Raw genomic sequence first — 20,867 nt, 5'->3', positions numbered from 1 at the left:
CCCTCCTTTTTATCTCTGTCCCCCTATCTCTGTCCTGTTAGATTCTGGACTAGTTCCTGAGGACTGGAGGGTGGCTAATGTAACCCCACTTTTTAAAAAAGGAGGGAGAGAGAAACCGGGGAATTATAGACCGGTTAGCCTAACGTCGGTGGTGGGGAAACTGCTGGAGTCAGTTATCAAAGATGTGATAACAGCACATTTGGAAAGCGGTGAAATCATCGGACAAAGTCAGCATGGATTTGTGAAAGGAAAATCATGTCTGACGAATCTCATAGAATTTTTTGAGTATGTAATTAGTAGAGTGGATAGGGGAGAACCAGTGGATGTGGTGTATTTGGATTTTCAAAAGGCTTTTGACAAGGTCCCACACAGGAGATTAGTGTGCAAATTTAAAGCACACAGTATTGGGGGTAAGGTATTGGTGTGGGTGGAGAATTGGTTAGCAGACAGGAAGCAAAGAGTGGGAATAAACGGGACCTTTTCAGAATGGCAGGTGGTGACTAGTGGGGTACCGCAAGGCTCAGTGCTGGGACCCCAATTGTTTACAATATATATTAATGACTTGGATGAGGGAATTAAATGCAGCATCTCCAAGTTTGCGGATGACACGAAGCTGGGTGGCAGTGTTAGCTGTGAGGAGGATGCTAAGAGGATGCAGAGTGACTTGGATAGGTTGGGTGAGTGGGCAAATTAATGGCAGTTGCAATTTAATGTGGATAAATGTGAAGTTATCCACTTTGGTGGCAAAAATAGGAAAACAGATTATTATCTGAATGGTGGCCGATTAGGAAAAGGGGAGGTGCAACGAGACCTGGGTGTCATTATACACCAATCATTGAAAGTGGGCATGCAGGTACAGCAGGCAGTGAAAAAGGCGAATGGTATGCTGGCATTTATAGCGAGAGGATTCGAGTACAGGAGCAGGGAGGTACTACTGCAGTTGTACAAGGCCTTGGTGAGACCACATCTGGAGTATTGTGTGCAGTTTTGGTCCCCTAATCTGAGGAAAGAGATCCTTACCATAGAGGGAGTACAAAGAAGGTTCACCAGATTGATTCCTGGGATGGCAGGACTTTCATATGAAGAAAGACTGGATGAACTGAGCTTGTACTCGTTGGAATTTAGAAGATTGAGGGGGGATCTGATTGAAACGTATAAAATCCTAAAGGGATTGGACAGGCTAGATGCAGGAAGATTGTTCCCGATGTTGGGGAAGTCCAGAACGAGGGGTCACAGTTTGAGGATAAAAGGGAAGCCTTTTAGGACCGAGATTAGGAAAAACTTCTTCACACAGAGAGTGGTGAATCTGTGGAATTCTCTGCCACAGGAAACAGTTGAGGCCAGTTCATTGGCTATATTTAAGAGGGAGTTAGATATGGCCCTTGTGGCTATGGGGATCAGGGGGTATGGAGAGAAGGCTGGTGCAGGGTTCTGAGTTGGATGATCAGCCATGATCATAATAAATGGCGGTGCAGGCTCGAAGGGCCGAATGGCCTACTCCTATGTTTCTATCTCCCTGTCCCTGTCCCTATCCCTCCTTGCCTGCTCTCCATCTTCCTCTGGCACTCCCCTCCCCCTTTCTTTCTCCCTAGGCCTCCCGTCCTATGATCCTCTCCCTTCTCTAGCCTCATATCCCTTTTGCCAATCACCTGTCCAGCTCTTAGCTCCATCCCTCCCCCTCCTGTCTTCTCCTACCATTTTGGATCTCCCCCTCCCCCTCCCACTTTCAAATCTCTTACTAGCTCTTCTTTCAGTTAGTCCTGATGAAGGGTCCCAGCCCGAAACGTCGACTGCTTCTTCCTATAGATGCTGTCTGGCCTGCTGCGTTCACCAGCATTTTGTGTGTGTTGCTTGAATTTCCAGCATCTGCAGATTTCCTCGTGTACTGTCCGGGAATCTCATTCTGTGCCTCATCTGGAGTCAGGGGTAGGTACAGTGCCAGAGACCCAACCACTATGACTTCTCTTTGTTTGGTCAACCTCTCTTCCCCCCCCCACCCCCCGGCAAAAAGTATCCAAAGTTGAGGGGAATGGCCACAGGGGTACTGTGCACGGACTCCCTAACCCCTTTCCCCTTCCTGACTGTCACCCTGTTTCCAGTGTCCTGCACCTTGGGTGTAATTACCTTTCTATATGTACTATAAATCATCCCTTTAGCCTCCTGTATGATCCAGAGTTCTTCCAGTTCCAACTCAGACTCCTTACCATGGATTGTATGTGACAAAAGGCATGTAGTCTCTTAAACTGAGATTGATTGGGTTTTGTATGAATGAATGTTTTATTGTATAGCTTTTGTAGCATTGGTGAAACTGGTATTCTGTTAATGTCCTACAGGGTGATTGCCTACTGTAGAAAGTACAAGGAAGTAAACTTCTTCTGTATTTCATCATAGTACAGTAAACTTTACTAAGCTAGCCTTCTTGTTCTGATTATGCCAATTATTGATCTGTGCTTTAGAATATTTTGTAAACCATAAAGACTTTCATTAATGGTTATAACAATCGGTATACAGAGTTTTCCTGATTCCCTTCACACTCACATTCTCAGCAGTCCAAATTGCCTTTTGAGTGATTTGGCTTTTAAGAGGAATGAAAAAGCTGTGTAACGATTTTTTTAAAAATAATTACTTTTTGCTAAGTCTGACTGGAGTCTGCTCTGTTGGTTGTGCTGCTGCCTTTTATTGGTGGGTTTCTGCACTTGTTCCTGATAAATATTTTAATATAAACAATTTAATTTGCAGAATATTTTTATATATGTTCCTAATTGGCCTTGGGTTACTTGTTGTGGTTGGTATCCACCAACTCCTGGAATCAAGAAAAGTAAGTATGTTTTATTGAAGTTTTAAATTCTGATGCACTTTACGATTTTGACCTCTTTATGAATCCGGGTTCTGTTATTCGATTAATTTGTATTCTCCAGAACTGGAGTTGGTTCTTAAAACTTTCTTCAATGACAAAACCTTTGGCATGTTGACACAATGCTATTAAGTTGTGTATATTTTAGCTACAAATGCACAAGGATAACTAATGATACAAAAACCAAGTTCAGATATTAATTTCTGATCATGGAGACTTCACTGAGCTGGATTGCACTGGACCTTGGCTTCCTTTTGAGGCAGTCCTGAATCCTTTACTTTTTACATGATTCAAAGAGTCTGGCTAGGTGTCGGGTAGTGCAAGCTAAGACACTGTCTGTGGCTGTCCTTTTGACGACTTGTGGCCAGAATGTTTTTGCACTGGTGATCAAAAGAAGCAGTGAGACAACAGACAGATTCTTTGGCCTACCAAGACTGTGGAATATCCATAGTTTTATATTAATTAGCCATCTTCATGGTTTTCTGTCTGAAAATGATCAAATAATAAATTTGGATTATTTCACTTTGATATAAAGTAAATATCAGTTGGTGTTTAAAGGGAATTCTTTTAATGAAGATTGGTAGCTATTCGAAAAGGAGGCTTATCTGGCTTCTCAGCTGGGAGATTATGGACACTTGAACTCTTGTGTTGACCCAGAGTGTGCTTTACCTACAGCTGACTTCTCGCATGCCTTTCTTGGCTTTATGTGTCAATGCAAGGAGCATTCGTAATAAGGTGGATGAATTGAAAGTGCAGATTGTTATTAATGATTATGATATAGTTGGGATCACAGAGACATGGCTCCAGGGTGACCAGGGATGGGAGCTCAACGTTCAGGGATATTCAATATTCAGGAGGGATAGACATGAAGGAAGGGGAGGTGGGGTGGCGTTGCTGGTTGAAGAAGAGATTAACGCAATAGAAAGGAAGGACATGAGCCGGGAAGATGTGGAATCGATATGGGTAGAGCTGCGTAACACTAAGGGGCAGAAGACGCTGGTGGGAGTTGTGTACAGGCCACCTAACAGTAGTAGTGAGGTCGGAGATGGTATTAAACAGGAAATTAGAAATGTGTGCAATAAAGGAACAGCAGTTATAATGGGTGACTTCAATCTACGTGTAGACTGGGTGAACCAAATTGGTAAAGGTGCTGAGGAAGAGGATTTCTTGGAATGTATGCGGGATGGTTTTTTGAACCAACATGTCGAGGAACCAACTAGAGAGCAGGCTATTCTGGACTGGGTTTTGAGCAATGAGGAAGGGTTAATTAGCAATCTTGTCGTGAGAGGCCCCTTGGGTAAGAGTGACCATAATATGGTGGAATTCTTCATTAAGATGGAGAGTGACATAGTTAATTCAGAAACAAAGGTTCTGAACTTAAAGAGGGGTAACTTTGAAGGTATGAGACGTGAATTAGCTAAGATAGACTGGCAAATGACACTTAAAGGATTGACGGTGGATATGCAATGGCAAGCATTTAAAGGTTGCATGGATGAACTACAACAATTGTTCATCCCAGTTTGGCAAAAGAATAAATCAGGGAAGGTAGTGCACCCGTGACTGACAAGAGAAATTAGGGATAGTATCAATTCCAAAGAAATAGCATACAAATTAGCCAGAGAAAGTGGCTCACCTGAGGACTGGGAGAAATTCATAGTTCAGCAGAGGAGGACAAAGGGCTTAATTAGGAAGAGGAAAAAAGATTATGAGAGAAAACTGGCAGGGAACATAAAAACTGACTGTAAAAGCTTTTATAGATATGTAAAAAGGAAAAGACTGGTAAAGACAAATGTAGGTCCCCTGCAGACAGAAACAGGTGAATTGATTATGGGGAGCAAGGACATGGCAGACCAATTGAATAATTACTTTGGTTCTGTCTTCACTAAGGAGGACATAAATAATCTTCCAGAAATAGTAAGGGACAGAGGGTCCAGTGAGATGGAGGAACTGAGTGAAATACATGTTAGTAGGGAAGTGGTGTTAGGTAAATTGAAGGGATTGAAGGCAGACAAATCCCCAGGGCCAGATGGTCTGCATCCTCGAGTGCTTAAGGAAGTAGCCCAAGAAATAGTGGATGCATTAGTGATAATTTTTCAAAACTCGTTAGATTCTGGACTAGTTCCTGAGGATTGGAGGGTGGCTAATGTAACCCCACTTTTTAAAAAAGGAGGGAGAGAGAAACCGGGGAATTATAGACCAGTTAGCCTAACGTCGGTGGTGGGGAAACTGCTGGAGTCAGTTATCAAGGATGTGATAACAGCACATTTGGAAAGCGGTGAAATGATCGGACAAAGTCAGCATGGATTTGTGAAAGGAAAATCATGTCTGACGAATCTCATAGAATTTTTTGAGGATGTAACTAGTAGAGTGGATAGGGGAGAACCAGTGGATGTGGTATATTTGGATTTTCAAAAGGCTTTTGACAAGGTCCCACACAGGAGATTAGTGTGCAAACTTAAAGCACACGGTATTGGGGGTAAGGTATTGGTGTGGGTGGAGAATTGGTTAGCAGACAGGAAGCAAAGAGTGGGAATAAACGGGACCTTTTCAGAATGGCAGGCGGTGACTAGTGGGGTACCGCAAGGCTCAGTGCTGGGACCCCAGTTGTTTACAATATAAATGACTTGGATGAGGGAATTAAATGCAGCATCTCCAAGTTTGCGGATGACACGAAGCTGGGTGGCAGTGTTAGCAGTGAGGAGGATGCTAAGAGGATGCAGGGTGACTTGGATAGGTTGGGTGAGTGGGCAAACTCATGGCAGATGCAATTTAATGTGGATAAATGTGAAGTTATCCACTTTGGTGCCAAAAATAGGAAAACAGATTATTATCTGAATGGTGGCCGATTAGGAAAAGGGGAGGTGCAACGAGACCTGGGTGTCATTGAAAGTGGGCATGCAGTACAGCAGGCGGTGACAAAGGCGAATGGTATGCTGGCATTTATAGCGAGAGGATTCGAGTACAGGAGCAGGGAGTTGTACTGCAGTTGTACAAGGCCTTGGTGAGACCACACCTGGAGTATTGTGTGCAGTTTTGGTCCCCTAATCTGAGGAAAGACATCTTTGCCATAGAGGGAGTACAAAGAAGGTTCACCAGATTGATTCCTGGGATGGCAGGACTTTCATATGAAGAAAGACTGGATGAACTGGGCTTGTACTCGTTGGAATTTAGAAGATTGATGGGGGATCTGATTGAAACGTATAAGATCCTAAAGGGATTGGGCAGGCTAGATACAGGAAGATTGTTCCCGATGTTGGGGAAGTCCAGAACGAGGGGTCACAGTTTGAGGATAGAAGGGAAGCCTTTTAGGACCGAGATTAGGAAAAACTTCTTCACACAGAGAGTGGTGAATCTGTGGAATTCTCTGCCGCAGCAAACTGTTGAGGCCAGTTCATTGGCTATGTTTAAGAGGGAGTTAGATATGGCCCTTGTGGCTACAGGGGTCAGGGGGTATGGAGGGAAGGCTGGGTTCTGAGTTGGATGATCAGCCATGATCATAATAAATGGCGGTGCAGGCTCGAAGGGCCGAATGGCCTACTCCTGCACCTATTTTCTATGTTTCCATGTTTGCGAAGTGATTTTGCTATTATTGTAATTGTGCTGAATAGAATGTCTAAAGAGTTAATGCAACTTTAATAGCTGTACTTGGAAAACGTAGTATTGTTTATAGTCCAGTGATTCACCTGTCTTGCAGCAAGTTGTTTGGCCTAAAAGCATGAATTTGCATACTGGGCCCTTTCAGCATTCCTTGGCAAAGACTGCATGGTACTAAAAAATATACTCCCACTACTGGGTTAGTCTAATTTGAATTAACTGTAAAAAGTGGGCAGGTCGTGCTGAATCTTTGTGAAACTGATTAGATTACACCTAATATTTTGCATCTAGCTCTTATCAGTACTTCAGGAAGGGTATGTAGGTCCTTTTGTGTTGGGCACATGGCCAAGTGGTTAAGGCGTTCGTCTGGTTACCTCAAGGTTGCTAGTTCGAGCCTCAGCTGTGGCAGCGTGTTTGTGCCCTTGAGCAAGGCACTTAATCACACATTGCTCTAGTCTGTGCGAGGAGTAGCACCTGACGCAGGCCTCTCATGGTCTGAGTCGATGTTCCCTCCCTTTGGGTCCTTTTCCTATGTATGAGGAAATACAGGAATGGCTCCAAGAATTTGGCTAAAGCATTTGTTAGGAACTGGGGTACTTGGCACAAAGGAGATTGAGGGGATTTGATTCAAATGAATGAATGACAGAACTTTTGTTCAGGTAAACTAAGGAAAACCTACTATTCAACCAAATTAAGCTCAATTGGGTAAGAGAAAGAGGGAATTCATGAACAGTGACCAGGGTTGCTGGCAGTGAGGATGTTTGGTTTTGCTTGGAAATCTCCCACGAAAGGGCTAGTCTGATTTGAATTAGACATTGCCGGGAGTAGGCCAGTGGCGAGAGTAGAAGCAACAGGCTTTGGCTCATTCAGGCTTTGGTGAAGGGGACTTCAGTGAGGTAAGTGGGTTGGTGGACTTCGTTAACAACAGGAATTCTGCAGATGCTGGAAATTCAAGCAACACACATAAAAGTTGCTGGTGAACGCAGCAGGCCAGGCAGCATCTCCAGGAAGAGGTGCAGTCGATGTTTCAGGCCGAGACCCTTCGTCAGGACTAACTGAAGGAAGAGTTAGTAAGGGATTTGAAAGTTGGAGGGGGAGGGGGAGATCCAAAATGATAGGAGAAGACAGGAGGGGGAGGGATGGAGCCAAGAGCTGGACAGGTGATAGGCAAAAGGGGTACGAGAGGATCATGGGACAGGAGGTCCGGGAAGAAAGACGGGGGGGGGGCGCGGGGGAGACCCAGAGGATGGGCAAGAGGTATATTCAGAGGGACAGAGAGAGAAAAAGGAGAGTGAGAGAAAGAATGCGTGTATAAAAATAAGTAACAGATGGGGTACGAGGGGGAGGTGGGGCATTAGCGGAAGTTAGAGGTCGATGTTCATGCCATCAGGTTGGAGGCTACCCAGACGGAATATAAGGTGTTGTTCCTCCAACCTGAGTGTGGCTTCATCTTTACAGTAGAGGAGGCCGTGGATAGACATGTCAGAATGGGAATGGGATGTGGAATTAAAATGTGTGGCCACTGGGAGATCCTGCTTTCTCTGGCGGACAGAGCGTAAATGTTCAGCAAAGCGGTCTCTCAGTCTGCGTCGGGTCTCACCAATATATAAAAGGCCACATCGGGAGCACCGGACGCAGTATATCACCCCAGCCGACTCACAGGTGAAGTGTTGCCTCACCTGGAAGGACTGTTTGGGGCCCTGAATGGTGGTAAGGGAGGAAGTGTAAGGGCACGTGTAGTACTTGTTCCGCTTACACGGGTAAGTGCCAGGAGGGAGATCAGTGGGGAGGGATGGGGGGGACGAATGGACAAGGGAGTCGCGTAGGGAGCGATCCCTGCGGAATGCGGGGGGGGAGGGGAGGGAAAGATGTGCTTAGCGGTGGGATCCCGTTGGAGGTGGCGGAAGTTACGGAGAATAATATATTGGACCCGGAGGCTGGTGAGGTGGTAGGTGAGGACCAGGGGAACCCTATTCCTAGTGGGGTGGCGGGAGGATGGAGTGAGAGCAGATGTACGTGAAATGGGGGAGATGCGTTTAAGAGCAGAGTTGATAGTGGAGGAAGGGAAGCCCCTTTCTTTAAAAAAGGAAGATGTCTCCCTCGTCCTGGAAGGAAAAGCCTCATCCTGAGAGCAGATGCAGCGGAGACGGAGGAATTGCAAGAAGGGGATGGCGTTTTTGCAAGAGACAGGGTGAGAAGAGGAATAGTCCAGATAGCTGTGAGAGTCAGTAGGCTTATAGTAGACATCAGTGGATAAGCTGTCTCCAGAGACAGACAGAAAGATCTAGAAAGGGGAGGGAGGTGTCGGAAATGGACCAGGTAAACTTGAGGGCAGGGTGAAAGTTGGAGGCAAAGTTAATGAAGTCAACGAGCTCAGCATTGCGTGCAGGAAGCAGCGCCAATGCAGTCGTCTATGTAGCGAAGGAAAAGTGGGGGGCAGATACCAGAATAGGCACGGAACATAGATTGTTCCACAAAGCCGACAAAAAGGCAGGCATAGCTAGGACCCATATGGGTGCCCATAGCTACACCTTTAGTTTGGAGGAAGTGGGAGGAGCCAAAGGAGAAATTATTAAGAGTAAGGCCTAATTCTGCTAGATGGAGCAGAGTGGTGGTAGAGGGGAACTGATTAGGTCTGGAATCCAAAAGGAAGCGTAGAGCTTTGAGACCTTCCTGATGGGGGCTGGAAGTATATAGGGACTGGACATCCATGGTGAAAATAAAGTGCTGGGGGCCAGGGTACTTAAAATCATCGAAAAGTTTAAGAGCGTGAGAAGTGTCATGAACATAGGTAGGAAGAGATTGAACAAGGGGGGATAAAACTGTGTCGAGGTATGCAGAAGCGAGCTCGGTGGGGCAGGAGCAAGCCGAGACAATAGGTCGGCCAGGACAGGCCTGAATCTTGGGTAGGAGGTAGAAATGGGAAGTGCGTGGTGTGGAAACTATAAGGTTGGTAGCAGTGGATGGGAGATCCCCTGAGCGGATAAAGTCGGTGATGGTGTGGGAGACAATGGCCTGGTGCTCCTTAGTGGGGTCACGATCGAGGGGTAAGTAAGAGGAGGTATCCGCGAATTGTCGCTGTACCTCGGCAAGGTAGAGGTCAGTACGCCAGACTACAACAGCACCCACCTTATCGGCAGGTTTAATAATAAGGTTAGGATTAGTGCTGAGGGAGTGGAGAGCAGAGCGTTCCGAAGGAGTGAGGTTGGAATGGGCACAAGGTGCGATGAAGTCGAGACGGTTGATGTCCCGTCGGCAGTTAGCAATAAAGAGATCCAGAGCAGGCAGAAGACCAGAGCGGGGTGTCCATGAAGAAGAGGAGGGTTGAAGATGGGAGAAGGGGTCATCGGTGGGGGTGGAAGAGTCCTTGCCGAAGAAGTAGGCTCGGAGACGGAGACGGCGGAAGAAAAGTTCTGCATCATGGCGAACACGGAACTCGCTGAGGTGTGGGCGAAGGGGGACAAACGTGAGGCCCTTACTGAGGACAGAGCGCTCTGCCTCTGACAGTTGAAGGTCGGAGGGGATGGTAAAGACCCGGCACGGATGAGAGCTGGGATCAGAGGGGGGAGGGGGGAGGCTGGGGGTGTCAATGGAGAGGGGAGGGTTGGGGTGAGAGGAAGATGGAGCCTCTGAGGGCCCAGGAGCTGATGGTGGGATCTGAGGGAGACGGAGTTGCAGAGTGGTGGTGGGGGAAGGGGAGACGGGAGTCACAATAGCAGTACATAAAGACCCGGCCTGGTGTTCAAGGCTGGAGTCGCAGTTGGTGGTTGCGCAATCGCTGTGAAGGTGTCCATGGTTGTTGGTGGACTTCGTTTTTAGTTTTTCCTTGCATTTTTTTTTGACGAATAGAGAGCATGTCGGTAGGGTTAGTATTTTGCTCTGGGTGTTGGATGTAAAATCCTGGGAATCTCCCAGAAGGCCACATCTGTGCCAGGTGCACTGAGATGCAGATCCTGAGAGACCGTGTTAGGGATCTGGAGCTGCGGCTCAATGACCTACAGCTTATTAGGGGAAGTGAGCAGGAGATAGGAACTACAGGAAGTTAGTCACTCCGAGGCTGCAGGAGTTAGATAAGTGGGTGACAGTAAGGGAAGCGAAGGGAAGAGCACCCCTGTGACCATCACCCTCAGTAATTGTTATCTCGTTTTGAATGCATTTGAGAGGGATGACCTGACAGAGGATGACCACGGCGATCGGGTCTCTGGCACTCAGCCTCGTTTTGTGGTGCAGAAGGGAAAGAGGAAGATGAGGAATGTGGTGGTCATAGGGGATTCCATAGTGAGGGGAACAGACAGGAGATTCTGTCAGCCTGATAGAGATACCCGCATGGTGTGTTGCCTCCCAGGTTCCAGGGTACGGGATGTCTCAGATTGGGTGCAGAGTATTCTGAAAGGAGAGGGTGAACAGCCAGAAGTCTTGGTACATGTTGGTACCAATGACATGGGTAGAAAAGGGGAGGAGGTCCTGAAAAGAATTCAGGGAGTTGGGTAGAAGCTAAAAAGCAGCACCTCTAGGGTAGTAATCTCAGGATTGCTGCCTGTGTCATTAGCTAGTGAGTACAAGAATAACATGATCAGGTGCATTAATGTGTGGCTGAGAGACTGGTGTAGGGGGCAGGGCTTCAGATTCCTGGATCATTGGGGCTTCTTCTGGGGGAGGTACGACCTGGACAGGTTACACCTGAACCCAAAAGGGTCCAATATCCTAGTAGGCAGGTTTAATAGAGCTTTTAGGGACGGTTTAAACTAATTTGGCAGGGAGATGGGAACCAGAGAGAGAGGTTTGAGGAAAGGGAAAACAGAAATAAATCAAAGATAGTGTGCAACAGAGATTATAGAAAGAACAGACAGATGGGGCTTAATCACAGACAGTGGCATGAGTAACAGGTCAATAGAGGCATGGTGCAGTTAAAACAGAGAAAGCAACAAATATTGGTCTGAAAGCGTTATATTTGAATGCACACAGCATAAGGAAAAAAATGGAAGATCTTGAAATTCAGTTACAGATCGGCAAATATGACATTGTGGCCATCTCTGAAACTTGGCTAAAGGATGGCTGCCATTGGGAGCTGAACATCCAAGGATATATGGTGTATTAGAAAGATAGGTTAGTAGGCAGAGGGGATGGTGTGGCTCTGTGTGTAAGAAATAATAAATCATTAGAAAGGGATGTCATAGGATTGGAAGGTGTAGAGTCTCTGGGTTGAGTTAAGAATTGGCAAAGGATAAAACGACCCTAATGGCAGTTATATACAGGCCTCCAAACAGCAGCTGGGATGTGGATTACAAATTACAGCAGGATGTGGAAAAGGCGTATCAGAAAGGCAATGTCATGATAATCATTGGGGATTTTAACATGAAAATGGACTGGGAAAACCAGGTTAGTATGAGACCTCGAGAGAGAGTTTGTACAATTCTTAGCTTCAGAAGCTTTTTAGAACAGCTTGTTGTTGAGCCCACTAGGAGTTCGGCAGTGCTGGATTGGGTGTTGTGCAATGATCTGGAGGTGATAAGAGAGCTTAAGGTTAAGGAGCCCATGGGGAACAGTGATCACAATATGATTGAGTTCACATTGGATTTTATTTTTCCCCTCAAATTCCAATGTGTTGGTATTTCAGTGGAATAAGGGAAATTACAATGGTGTGAGAGGGGAACTGGCCAAGGCTGACTGGAAAGGGACACTAGCAGGAAGGACAGCAGAGCAGCAATGAACATAGAATAGTACAGCACAGTACAGGCCCTTCAGCCCACAATGTTGTGCCGACCCTCAAACCATGCCTCCCATATAAGCCCCCACCTTAAATTCCTCCATATACCTCTCTAGTAGTCTCTTAAACTTCACTAGTGTATCTGCCTCCACCACTGACTCAGGCAGTGCATTCCACGCACCAACCACTCTCTGAGTAAAATACTTTCCTCTAATATCCCCCTTGAACTTCCCACCCCTTACCTTAAAGCCATGTCCTCTTGTATTGAGCAGTGGTGCCCTGGGGAAGAGGCGCTGGCTATCCACTCTTATCTATTCCTCTTATTATCTTGTACACCTCTATCATGTCTCCTCTCATCCTCCTTCTCTCCAAAGAGTAAAGCCCTAGCTCCCTTAATCTCTGATCATAATGCATACTCTCTAAACCAGGCAGCATCCTGGTAAATCTCCTCTACCCTTTCCAATGCTTTCACATCCTTCATATAGTGAGGTGACCAGAACTGGACACAGTACTCCAAGTGTGGCCTAACCAGAGTTTTATAGAGCTGCATCATTACTTCGCGACTCTTAAACTCTGTCCCTCAACTTATGAAAGCTAACACCCCATAAGCTTTCTTAACTACCCTATCCACCTGTGAGGCAACTTTCAGAGATCTGTAGACATGTACCCCCAGATCCCTCTGCTCCTCCACACTACCAAGTATCCTGCCATTTACTTTGTACTCTGCCTTGGAGTTTGTCCTTCCAAAGTGTACCACCTCACACTTCTCTGGGTTGAACTCCATCTGCCACTTCTCAGCCCACTTCTGCATCCTATCAATGTCTGTCTGCAATCTTCGACTATCCTCTACACTATCTACACCACCACCAACCTTTGTGTCGTCTGCAAACTTGCCAACCCACCCCTCTACCCCCACATCCAGGTCGTTAATAAAAATCACGAAAAGTCGAGGTCCCGGAACAGATCCTTGTGGAACACCACTAGTCACAATCCTCCAATCTGAATGTACTCCCTCCACCACAACCCTCTGCCTTCTGCAGGCAAGCCAATTCTGAATCCACCTGGCCAAACCTCCCTGGATCCCAATGACTGGAGTTTCTGCCAAAAATGAGGGAAGTGCAAGACAGATATATTCCAAATAAGAAGAAATTGTCAAAGGGGAGAAGGACACTACCGTGGCTGACAAGTGAAGTCAGAGCCAAAGTAAAAGCAAAAGAGAGGGCATACAAGGAAGCCAGAGCCAGTGGGAAGATAGAGGATTGGGAAGCTTTTAAAAACTTTCAGAAGGAAACTAAGAAGGTCATTAGGGAAGAAAAGATGAATTATGAAAGGAACCTGGTGACTAATATCAAAGAAGCTACTGAAAATTTTTTTAAGTATATAAAGGGTAAAAGGGAGTTGAGGGTAGATATAGGACCAATACAAAATGACGCTGGAGATATGGTATTGAGAGATGCAGAACTGGCAGAGGAACTGAATGCATATTTTGCATCAGTCTTCACAGTGGAAGATGTCTGCAGTATACTGGACATTCAAGAGTGTCAGGGACGTGAAGTTTGTGCGGTGAAAATTACGACTGAGAAGGTGCTCAGGAAGCTTCATGGTCTGAGGGCGGATAAATCTGGACCTGATGGAATGTACCTTTGGGTTCTGAAGGAAGTAGCTGGAGAGATTGTAGAGACATTAACAATGATCTTTCAAGAATCTATAGATTCTGGCATTGTACTGGATGACTGGAAAATTGGAAATGTTACTCCGCTATTTAAGAAGGGTGGGAAGCAGCATAAGGGAAACTATAGACCTGTTACCCTGACATTGGTGGTTGGGAAGTTGTTGGAATTGATTGTTAGGGATGAGATTATGGAGTAACTGGAGGCACATGACAAGATAGGCCTGACAAACCTACTGCAGTTCTTTGAGGAAATTACAAGCAGGGTAGACAAAGGAGATGCAGTAGACGTGGTGTACTTGGATCTTCAGAAGGCCTATGACAAGGTGCTGCACATGAGGCTGCTTAGGAAGATAAGATCCCATGGAATTACAGGGGAGTTACTAGCATGGGTGGAGCATTGGCTGGTTGGCAGAAAACAGAGTGGGAATAAAGGGATCCAGTACCTGTGGAGTTCGACAGGGGCTGGTGTTGGGACTGCGGCTTTTTACAATGTATGTCAGTGATTTGGACAATGTGATTAATGGATTTGTGGCAAATTTGCTGATGATACAAAGGTAGATGGAGGAGCGGGTGGGGTTGAGGAAACATAGCCTGCAGAGAGACTTGGATAGTTTAGGTGAATGGGCAAAGAAGTGGCAAATGAAATACAAGGTTGGAAAGTGTATGGTCATGCACTTTGGTGGAAGAAGTAGACGGGCAGGCTATTATTTAGATGAGAGAATTCAAAATGCAGAGTTGCAAAGGGACTTGGGAGTCCTTGTGCAAGATTCCCTTATGGTTAACCTCCAGACTAAGTCGGTTGTGACGAAGGCGATTGCAATGTTGGCATTCATTTCTAGAAGTATAGAATATAAGAGCAGGGATGTGATGTTGAGGCTCTATAAGGCATTCTTGAGACCACACGGAGTATTGTGTGCAGTTTTGGACTGCTTATTTTAGAAAGGATGTACTGACATAGGGGAGGGTTCAGAGAAGATTCACAGGAATGATTCCAGGAATGAAAGGGTTACTGTATGACGAATATCTGGCAGCTCTTTGGCTGTATTCCCTGGAGTTCAGGAGAATGAGGGGGGATCTCATAGAAACATTCTGAATGTTAAAAGGCCTGAACAGATTAGATATGGCATAGTTATTTCTTGTGGTAGGGGATTCTAGGACAAGAGGTCACGACTTCAGAATTGAAGGATCTCCATTTAGAACAGGGATGCGGAGAAATTACTTTAGTCAGAGGGTGGTAAATCTGTGGAATTTGTTGCCACGAGCAGCTGTGGAGGCCAAGTAATTGGGTGTATTTAAGGCAGAGATGGGTGGGTTCTTGATTGGCCAGGGCATCAAAGGGTATGGGGAGAAGGCGGGGGAGTGGGGATGACTGGAAGAAGTGAAGATTCATGATTGAATGGCGGAACACTCGATGGGCCGAATGGCCTACTTATGGTCTTATGGAAATTTGATGTACACCAGAGGCAAATGAATTTGCAGACGATAAAGTGAAACATGGAAAACCTACAGCACAATACAGGCCCTTCGGCCCACGATGCTGTGCCAAACATGTCTTTACCTTAGAAATTACTTAGGGTTACCCATAGCCCTCTAGTTTTCTAAGCTCCATGTACCTGTCCGGGAGTCTCTTAAAAGACCCTATCGTATCCGCCTCCACCACTGTCGCCAGCAGCCCATTTCACACACTCACCACTCCGCATAAAAAAAACACAAACATCAATGAAACTGACGAAGGATCTCGGCCCGAAACGTCGACTGTGCGTCTTCCTATGGATGCTGTCTGGCCTGCTGCGTTCCACCAGCATTTTGTGTGTGTTGCAACAATGAAACTAATTAGGTTACTCTGCTGAGATATGACATGGATGCCCTGTAGGGAACGGTCTATGCTATAATGACTGGGACTAAATGGACAATGTGAAATTGCCTGCGGCTGTGTTCCTGTGTCTGCTACAATCCCATGTGTCTTAATTTTCAGTTCCAACTTTAATATTAAACCAAAATATGTACACCACTTTACATGAAGAATTTTCCCTTTTCCATATGAGAAATTAATTTGATTATTCTTCTGGCCTAGGTAATTTATTTTAGCTACTTTGTATGTTTGTTAGCATTTTTTTTGTTTTTTTCCTCCAATCAGAGAAGACGGCCAACTTCCAAAGTAGAGATGGGTACATCTAACCACAACAATGTAGACATGAGCTGGATTCCTCAGGAAACCCTGAACCAGATCAGTAAGTAACTTACAAGTGGGCATTGCGTCCTACTTAAATCTAACCTGCTTTGTTGCCTTGCTTGTTTTAGTGGAGGTGTTAATTTGTGTCGTCGTTAAAGAGTTACTTCAGAATGTTAGTACAGCTGAATTTCAGAAATCCTGGATCTGGTATTCATAAACTATTAACAGTTAGCCTGATGAGGGGAGTCTGTGGTGAGAAATGTGATTTTTGCAATTATAATGTAACTGATTAGCAGAAGCTGCCATAATCAGACACTTTGCTAAATAGCTCTACTGTGATTGCACTAATACAGGATTAAGATAGCCTGATGCTTTTTATGGAGTGAAGTCTTGATGCCTAATTGAGCTGTGATGCATACGTGCTAGCTAGCTATCTTGCGATGGCCAGGAGATTTTGAGCATGCTATTATCAAACAGAATGATCCATGTTCCATCTTGTTAGGATACCTCCAAATTTAAGGGCCTCTTTACCTCTTGCATGGTATGTCTTGAGTTTCAAGGCCCCTGCTGTCACCTGTCCATCTTATTTCTTGTACATGTCCTGCACTTGAGAATTTGAGAATTGTTTAATGCACCGTGTATTTACAACATGGAAGCCTAAAGTATGTTTGCCTTTGGCTACTACACAGGTTTAATATGACAGAATATGTCATTAACAGTTTCAAGCATGACATGTTATGATTATGTTTGAGTAGACCATTGAAGGTGGTCTCAGTTAAGGTCCCTTGTCGTCATATTAATGGAATAGTTGGTGTATTGTCATTTTTAAAAAAACAAATGAATAGGCCTAATTTGCCAGTATCCATCAGTCTGAATGTTGGATGCAGACAGCTGTGGAAAGGGAAACAGTTAATATTTGTCAATTCTGACTCAACACGAATTTTGTTAATCTTACCATGGATTCTGTCTGATTTGGTGAGTGTTTCCAGCATTTTCTGCTTTATTTCAGATTTCTAGCAGGTTTTGGATTTGAGGAGGTTGTTATGGCAAAGGAGCACATTCAGAATGCATGGGCCACTGGCATGCTGTCCTTCACAGATGTGCGATTTAGACAATTGATATCTGTGGTATCAGGATTCAGTCTTCAGGCAGCTGGGCTTTTAAAATGGCATTTTAATTATCAGTGCCTTTTGTTTGATCAGTCAGAGCATCCAAGGATATGGTGAGGAGGCAGGTGTGGGGTCCAGGATCAGCAATGATGAAATGGTAGAGCAGACTGGATGGGCTGAATAGTCTAATTCTGCTCCTATGCCCTGGGTCTTTATGATTTCTGATGTACTCCCAGCAATTGTGAATGGAATGCTACTGAATTTGCTTTTCTGCATGTTGAGTTTATGGTGTACGTGTCTGCCTGCACCTGACTTTATCAGAAGACAATGTATTCTAAAACATTGATTCTAATGTTTGCTATCTTTTGCTTTACCTTTCTTGTGCTTTCAGTGCAGAGTAGACGAGGTGAGATCTAATGTTTCTATTGCTCAAGCTATTCTACTAAAATTAATACTGTTGTTTGCTTTTGGATGGTGTACCTTAGGACCTTGGGCTTAATATTAAAAGGATAATGGATCAACTTATGAAATGACCAAAGATGAAAGATCATCTTAATGCCATGTTTTTTCTATGCCAGTGTTTTGTATGGTAAACTGTGACTCCATGTGGGCTCTTCCATTTCTACACATGTACAGCCAGAAAGTTGTATTTATGCTACTTGCTGGTTAAATCTGTGCCTGCTTTACCCCTCTGTTTTTGCCAGAGATAAAGACCCCATTACACAAATATTCTCTACTATTTGATAAAGTCCATCAAAAGAACAGCTGGGGATATATTAAATGTTACAACATGCTTGAGTGGGACAAAAAGGTTAAACTGAACAAAGTGAAAAATACCATGTCTTAAACTTGTCGTTAGTTTGTATGCTTTTGTATGATCATTGTAATGTTTACACAGCGTCAGGCATGGCAGCAGCTTAAAATGAATTTTTATGGTTGTAGTTTCCATTGGCATCTCAAGGACCAATCCTTCAAGTTATATTGAGCTAAATAATTGGTGGGTTCGATTTATATCTTTGAATACTCAGTTTAGTATTATAATAATTCCCACTGTCAAATTTCATCTAACAAATGACTTGTGATCAGCTTTTGAATGTCTGCTGTTGATCTTTTGAAGTTTGAAATTTGACAGTAGACATTTGACATTCTCCTACAGCATTCTTTAGTTATAAAGTTTGTTTTTCTATTTTCCATCCAATTGTACACTCTAAATTTCCGAAGCAACTATGTACAGGTTAATGGGGAAATGTTGAATGTGTGGAAAGTGTGTACACTAATTTAAATGTATATAACTGAAATTGCAAACATTTGCTGTGCACTTGATTAAATGTGAATTAATTCACATTCAATAAGTTGCCTTTAAGCCGAAAATTAAGTTCCTGTTATTAATGAAGAAATATCTCAATTATTGCAAAAGCGAAACTTTGTGAATACTAGAAAATGCCAAATGCTTGAAATACTTGATCCTATGAAGGGAGAAAGTACGTTAATATTTCTGATTAATTGTCATTCATGAAAGCCAGAAATAGTTGGATTTGGGAGAGTTTGAGGAGTGACGAGGTGATCAACGCACAAGGATGTGATTCAAAATTGATTAATTTCATTTTCAGTACACAAGTGTAGGGGAGACAATTAACTGTTACTCCAGATCCAATGTAGCACAAAAACAAGATAAAGAACACAATTAATATAAATACACAAGATGGCTTATAAACATGGATTATGTCCATAAAGTGATACTAGGCACAAGAATGTCTATACATAAGGTGGCTGACAGGAAATTATAAAGTAGTGATGATGGGATGTGGAGCAGTGGGTTAAAGGGTAGAGGTGTTGATCAGCCTTGCTGTTTGGTGAAAGTAACTTTTTGAGTCTGGTCATCCTGGCATAGCCTCGTGGAAAGATAAACCTATTCATCAGATATTTTCATTCTACTGTCTTAAGTGCCATTATTAGAAGGCAGAAAGCAAGCTGTTTGTCCTTTTTGCTTAACTGATTCCTGAGCAATTTTCAAGTCGTAGCCAGAGACAAATTACTCATGACAATGAGGCTTGTGATGCTCCCCATTTGTATTTCTTTTCATCTTGAGCTACGTTGATTAGGGGAAAAAAATCATTGTATTCTAATTGTATTTTAACTATTTATTCACAGACAAAACTTCACCAAGGAGATCTCCCCGTAAGCGAGCGAAGAGGACCGTGGGTTCAGACGAGTAATAGCTTCAGTTTTTAATTTTCAGTGTTCAATCCTGTCCACTTTAATTTAGCAGTGGCAATAATGCTGAGATGCCATCTAAAAGCATTAAAAAGAATTAATGGACTAAGCTCTAGAATGTGTAAGAATGTTTGTTTTGGAAGAGCTACTCAACAAGCTGCACTTTGGGGTAGAGAGTTGCTAACTTTTGCCATTTGAATATGGTTTGTATACTTGGAGAAATTTGCAGCTTAGTCTTCTAATGTGAACAACTCTAAAGCAAATTGTTTTTGGCCGATGTATGATTCTATAGATCATACGAAGTATTGGATTCTTACGGAGTTTTGATTTTGTGTTCCTTTTGGTATTGACTCAAAAGAAATAGATGATTTTTTTTCTTTCAGTGCAGGACATTTCATCATATAAGCATGTCATTACTTAGCACATGTGCATAATCAGCTTTTTTAAATCCTGTTTCTGATCACTTCAACTCTGGAATGATTGGTCTGAGCCAGTGTGTATAGTCAATATGGTTTGAGTAAAATAAATATTTGCACAGATTTGAGGTCTTGCTCAGCATCATGGAAATGTGTGAGAGCTCATCTGTATATTTGGAACCTAAATGAGATTGCAGTTTTTGTTTTCTGGGGATATAGCATTCAGATGAGAATTTTATTTTTTGACAAACTTGCAATTTGTAGACTTTTTTTTGTTAGAGTGAGCCATAGGGGGCAAAATCAAAAGTAATTTCCAAATGAACATCTTCCTCATTATTTGGATACCATTCTACAAATTTTACTTGAGCAGAGTTTCAAAAACTCACACATTAAGATGTTTTCAATAAACTGAAATGAGCTGTTTTTAAGTGGATAAGATCTCATTAAAGTAAACAAACTGAGTTTCTGTGTGTAAGTTTTTACTTTCATCAACATGTTGTCCTGCTCTTGTATAAGTTATAAAACATTAAGTATGTAATTTAATTAACAGGCTGTGTGGGAGAGGGGAGGAGAGTAATTCTGGTTTTGGCCATTGGTACTCTGTTAATTCTTCACTTTTCAGTTTCGCACTGCCTTTTAAATACTTGTCACATTGTAGGCGTTATTCTCCAAAATCAGTAAAGACCATTTGAATTGGCCTTTTATTAAACTTAGGAGATATTACTGAAATCTCAGTGTTTTAAATTGATGTGGTAATTAATTTACCTGATGTTTCTGCGCTCATTTTTGTTTGGTTATAAGTAACTAATCTTGATTTCTCCCAATTGACATAGCAGAAAGTATATCGTTTTCTTTTATGTAATCATGATTTTAAATAAACTACAGCTGAAAACTTTGCATATCAAGGGCACATGTGAATTAAAAGTGCAAAACCATTTTGTACTAATTTGCAGTAAGTTTTTTTAAAATCCATTTCTGGAACTTGAATCTTATTGATTTCTCAGCATGTGTGCACCTTTTAAGTATGACATCTGCTTTTCAGGGACATGATTAAAAACTTTGCAAATACAGAAAACAACCTTGTGTTGTAAGGATATAAAAATAGACTGCTGAAAGCTGTCAGTCAGG

At 43.5% G+C, this 20,867-nt stretch overlaps 1 protein-coding gene across 1 annotated transcript in view; it reads left to right on the top strand.

Annotated features, from left to right (window-relative positions):
• Nucleotides 1-19,966, top strand: part of ssr1 (signal sequence receptor, alpha) — a 30,483-nt gene extending 10,517 nt beyond the window's left edge. The window contains exons 7-9 of the mRNA XM_063070062.1: nucleotides 2,740-2,818; nucleotides 15,965-16,058; nucleotides 19,261-19,966. Coding sequence (XP_062926132.1) covers nucleotides 2,740-2,818; nucleotides 15,965-16,058; nucleotides 19,261-19,325 — 238 coding nt within the window. The 3' untranslated portion in view covers nucleotides 19,326-19,966. The remainder of the gene's footprint in view (nucleotides 1-2,739; nucleotides 2,819-15,964; nucleotides 16,059-19,260) is intronic.
• The last annotated feature ends 901 nt before the right edge of the window (nucleotides 19,967-20,867 follow it).

This window comes from Mobula hypostoma, chromosome 17 (assembly GCF_963921235.1).
Source record: "Mobula hypostoma chromosome 17, sMobHyp1.1, whole genome shotgun sequence".
NCBI classification, from domain to species: Eukaryota; Metazoa; Chordata; class Chondrichthyes; order Myliobatiformes; family Myliobatidae; genus Mobula; species Mobula hypostoma.
This window is presented reverse-complemented; position numbering and strand designations above follow the sequence as displayed.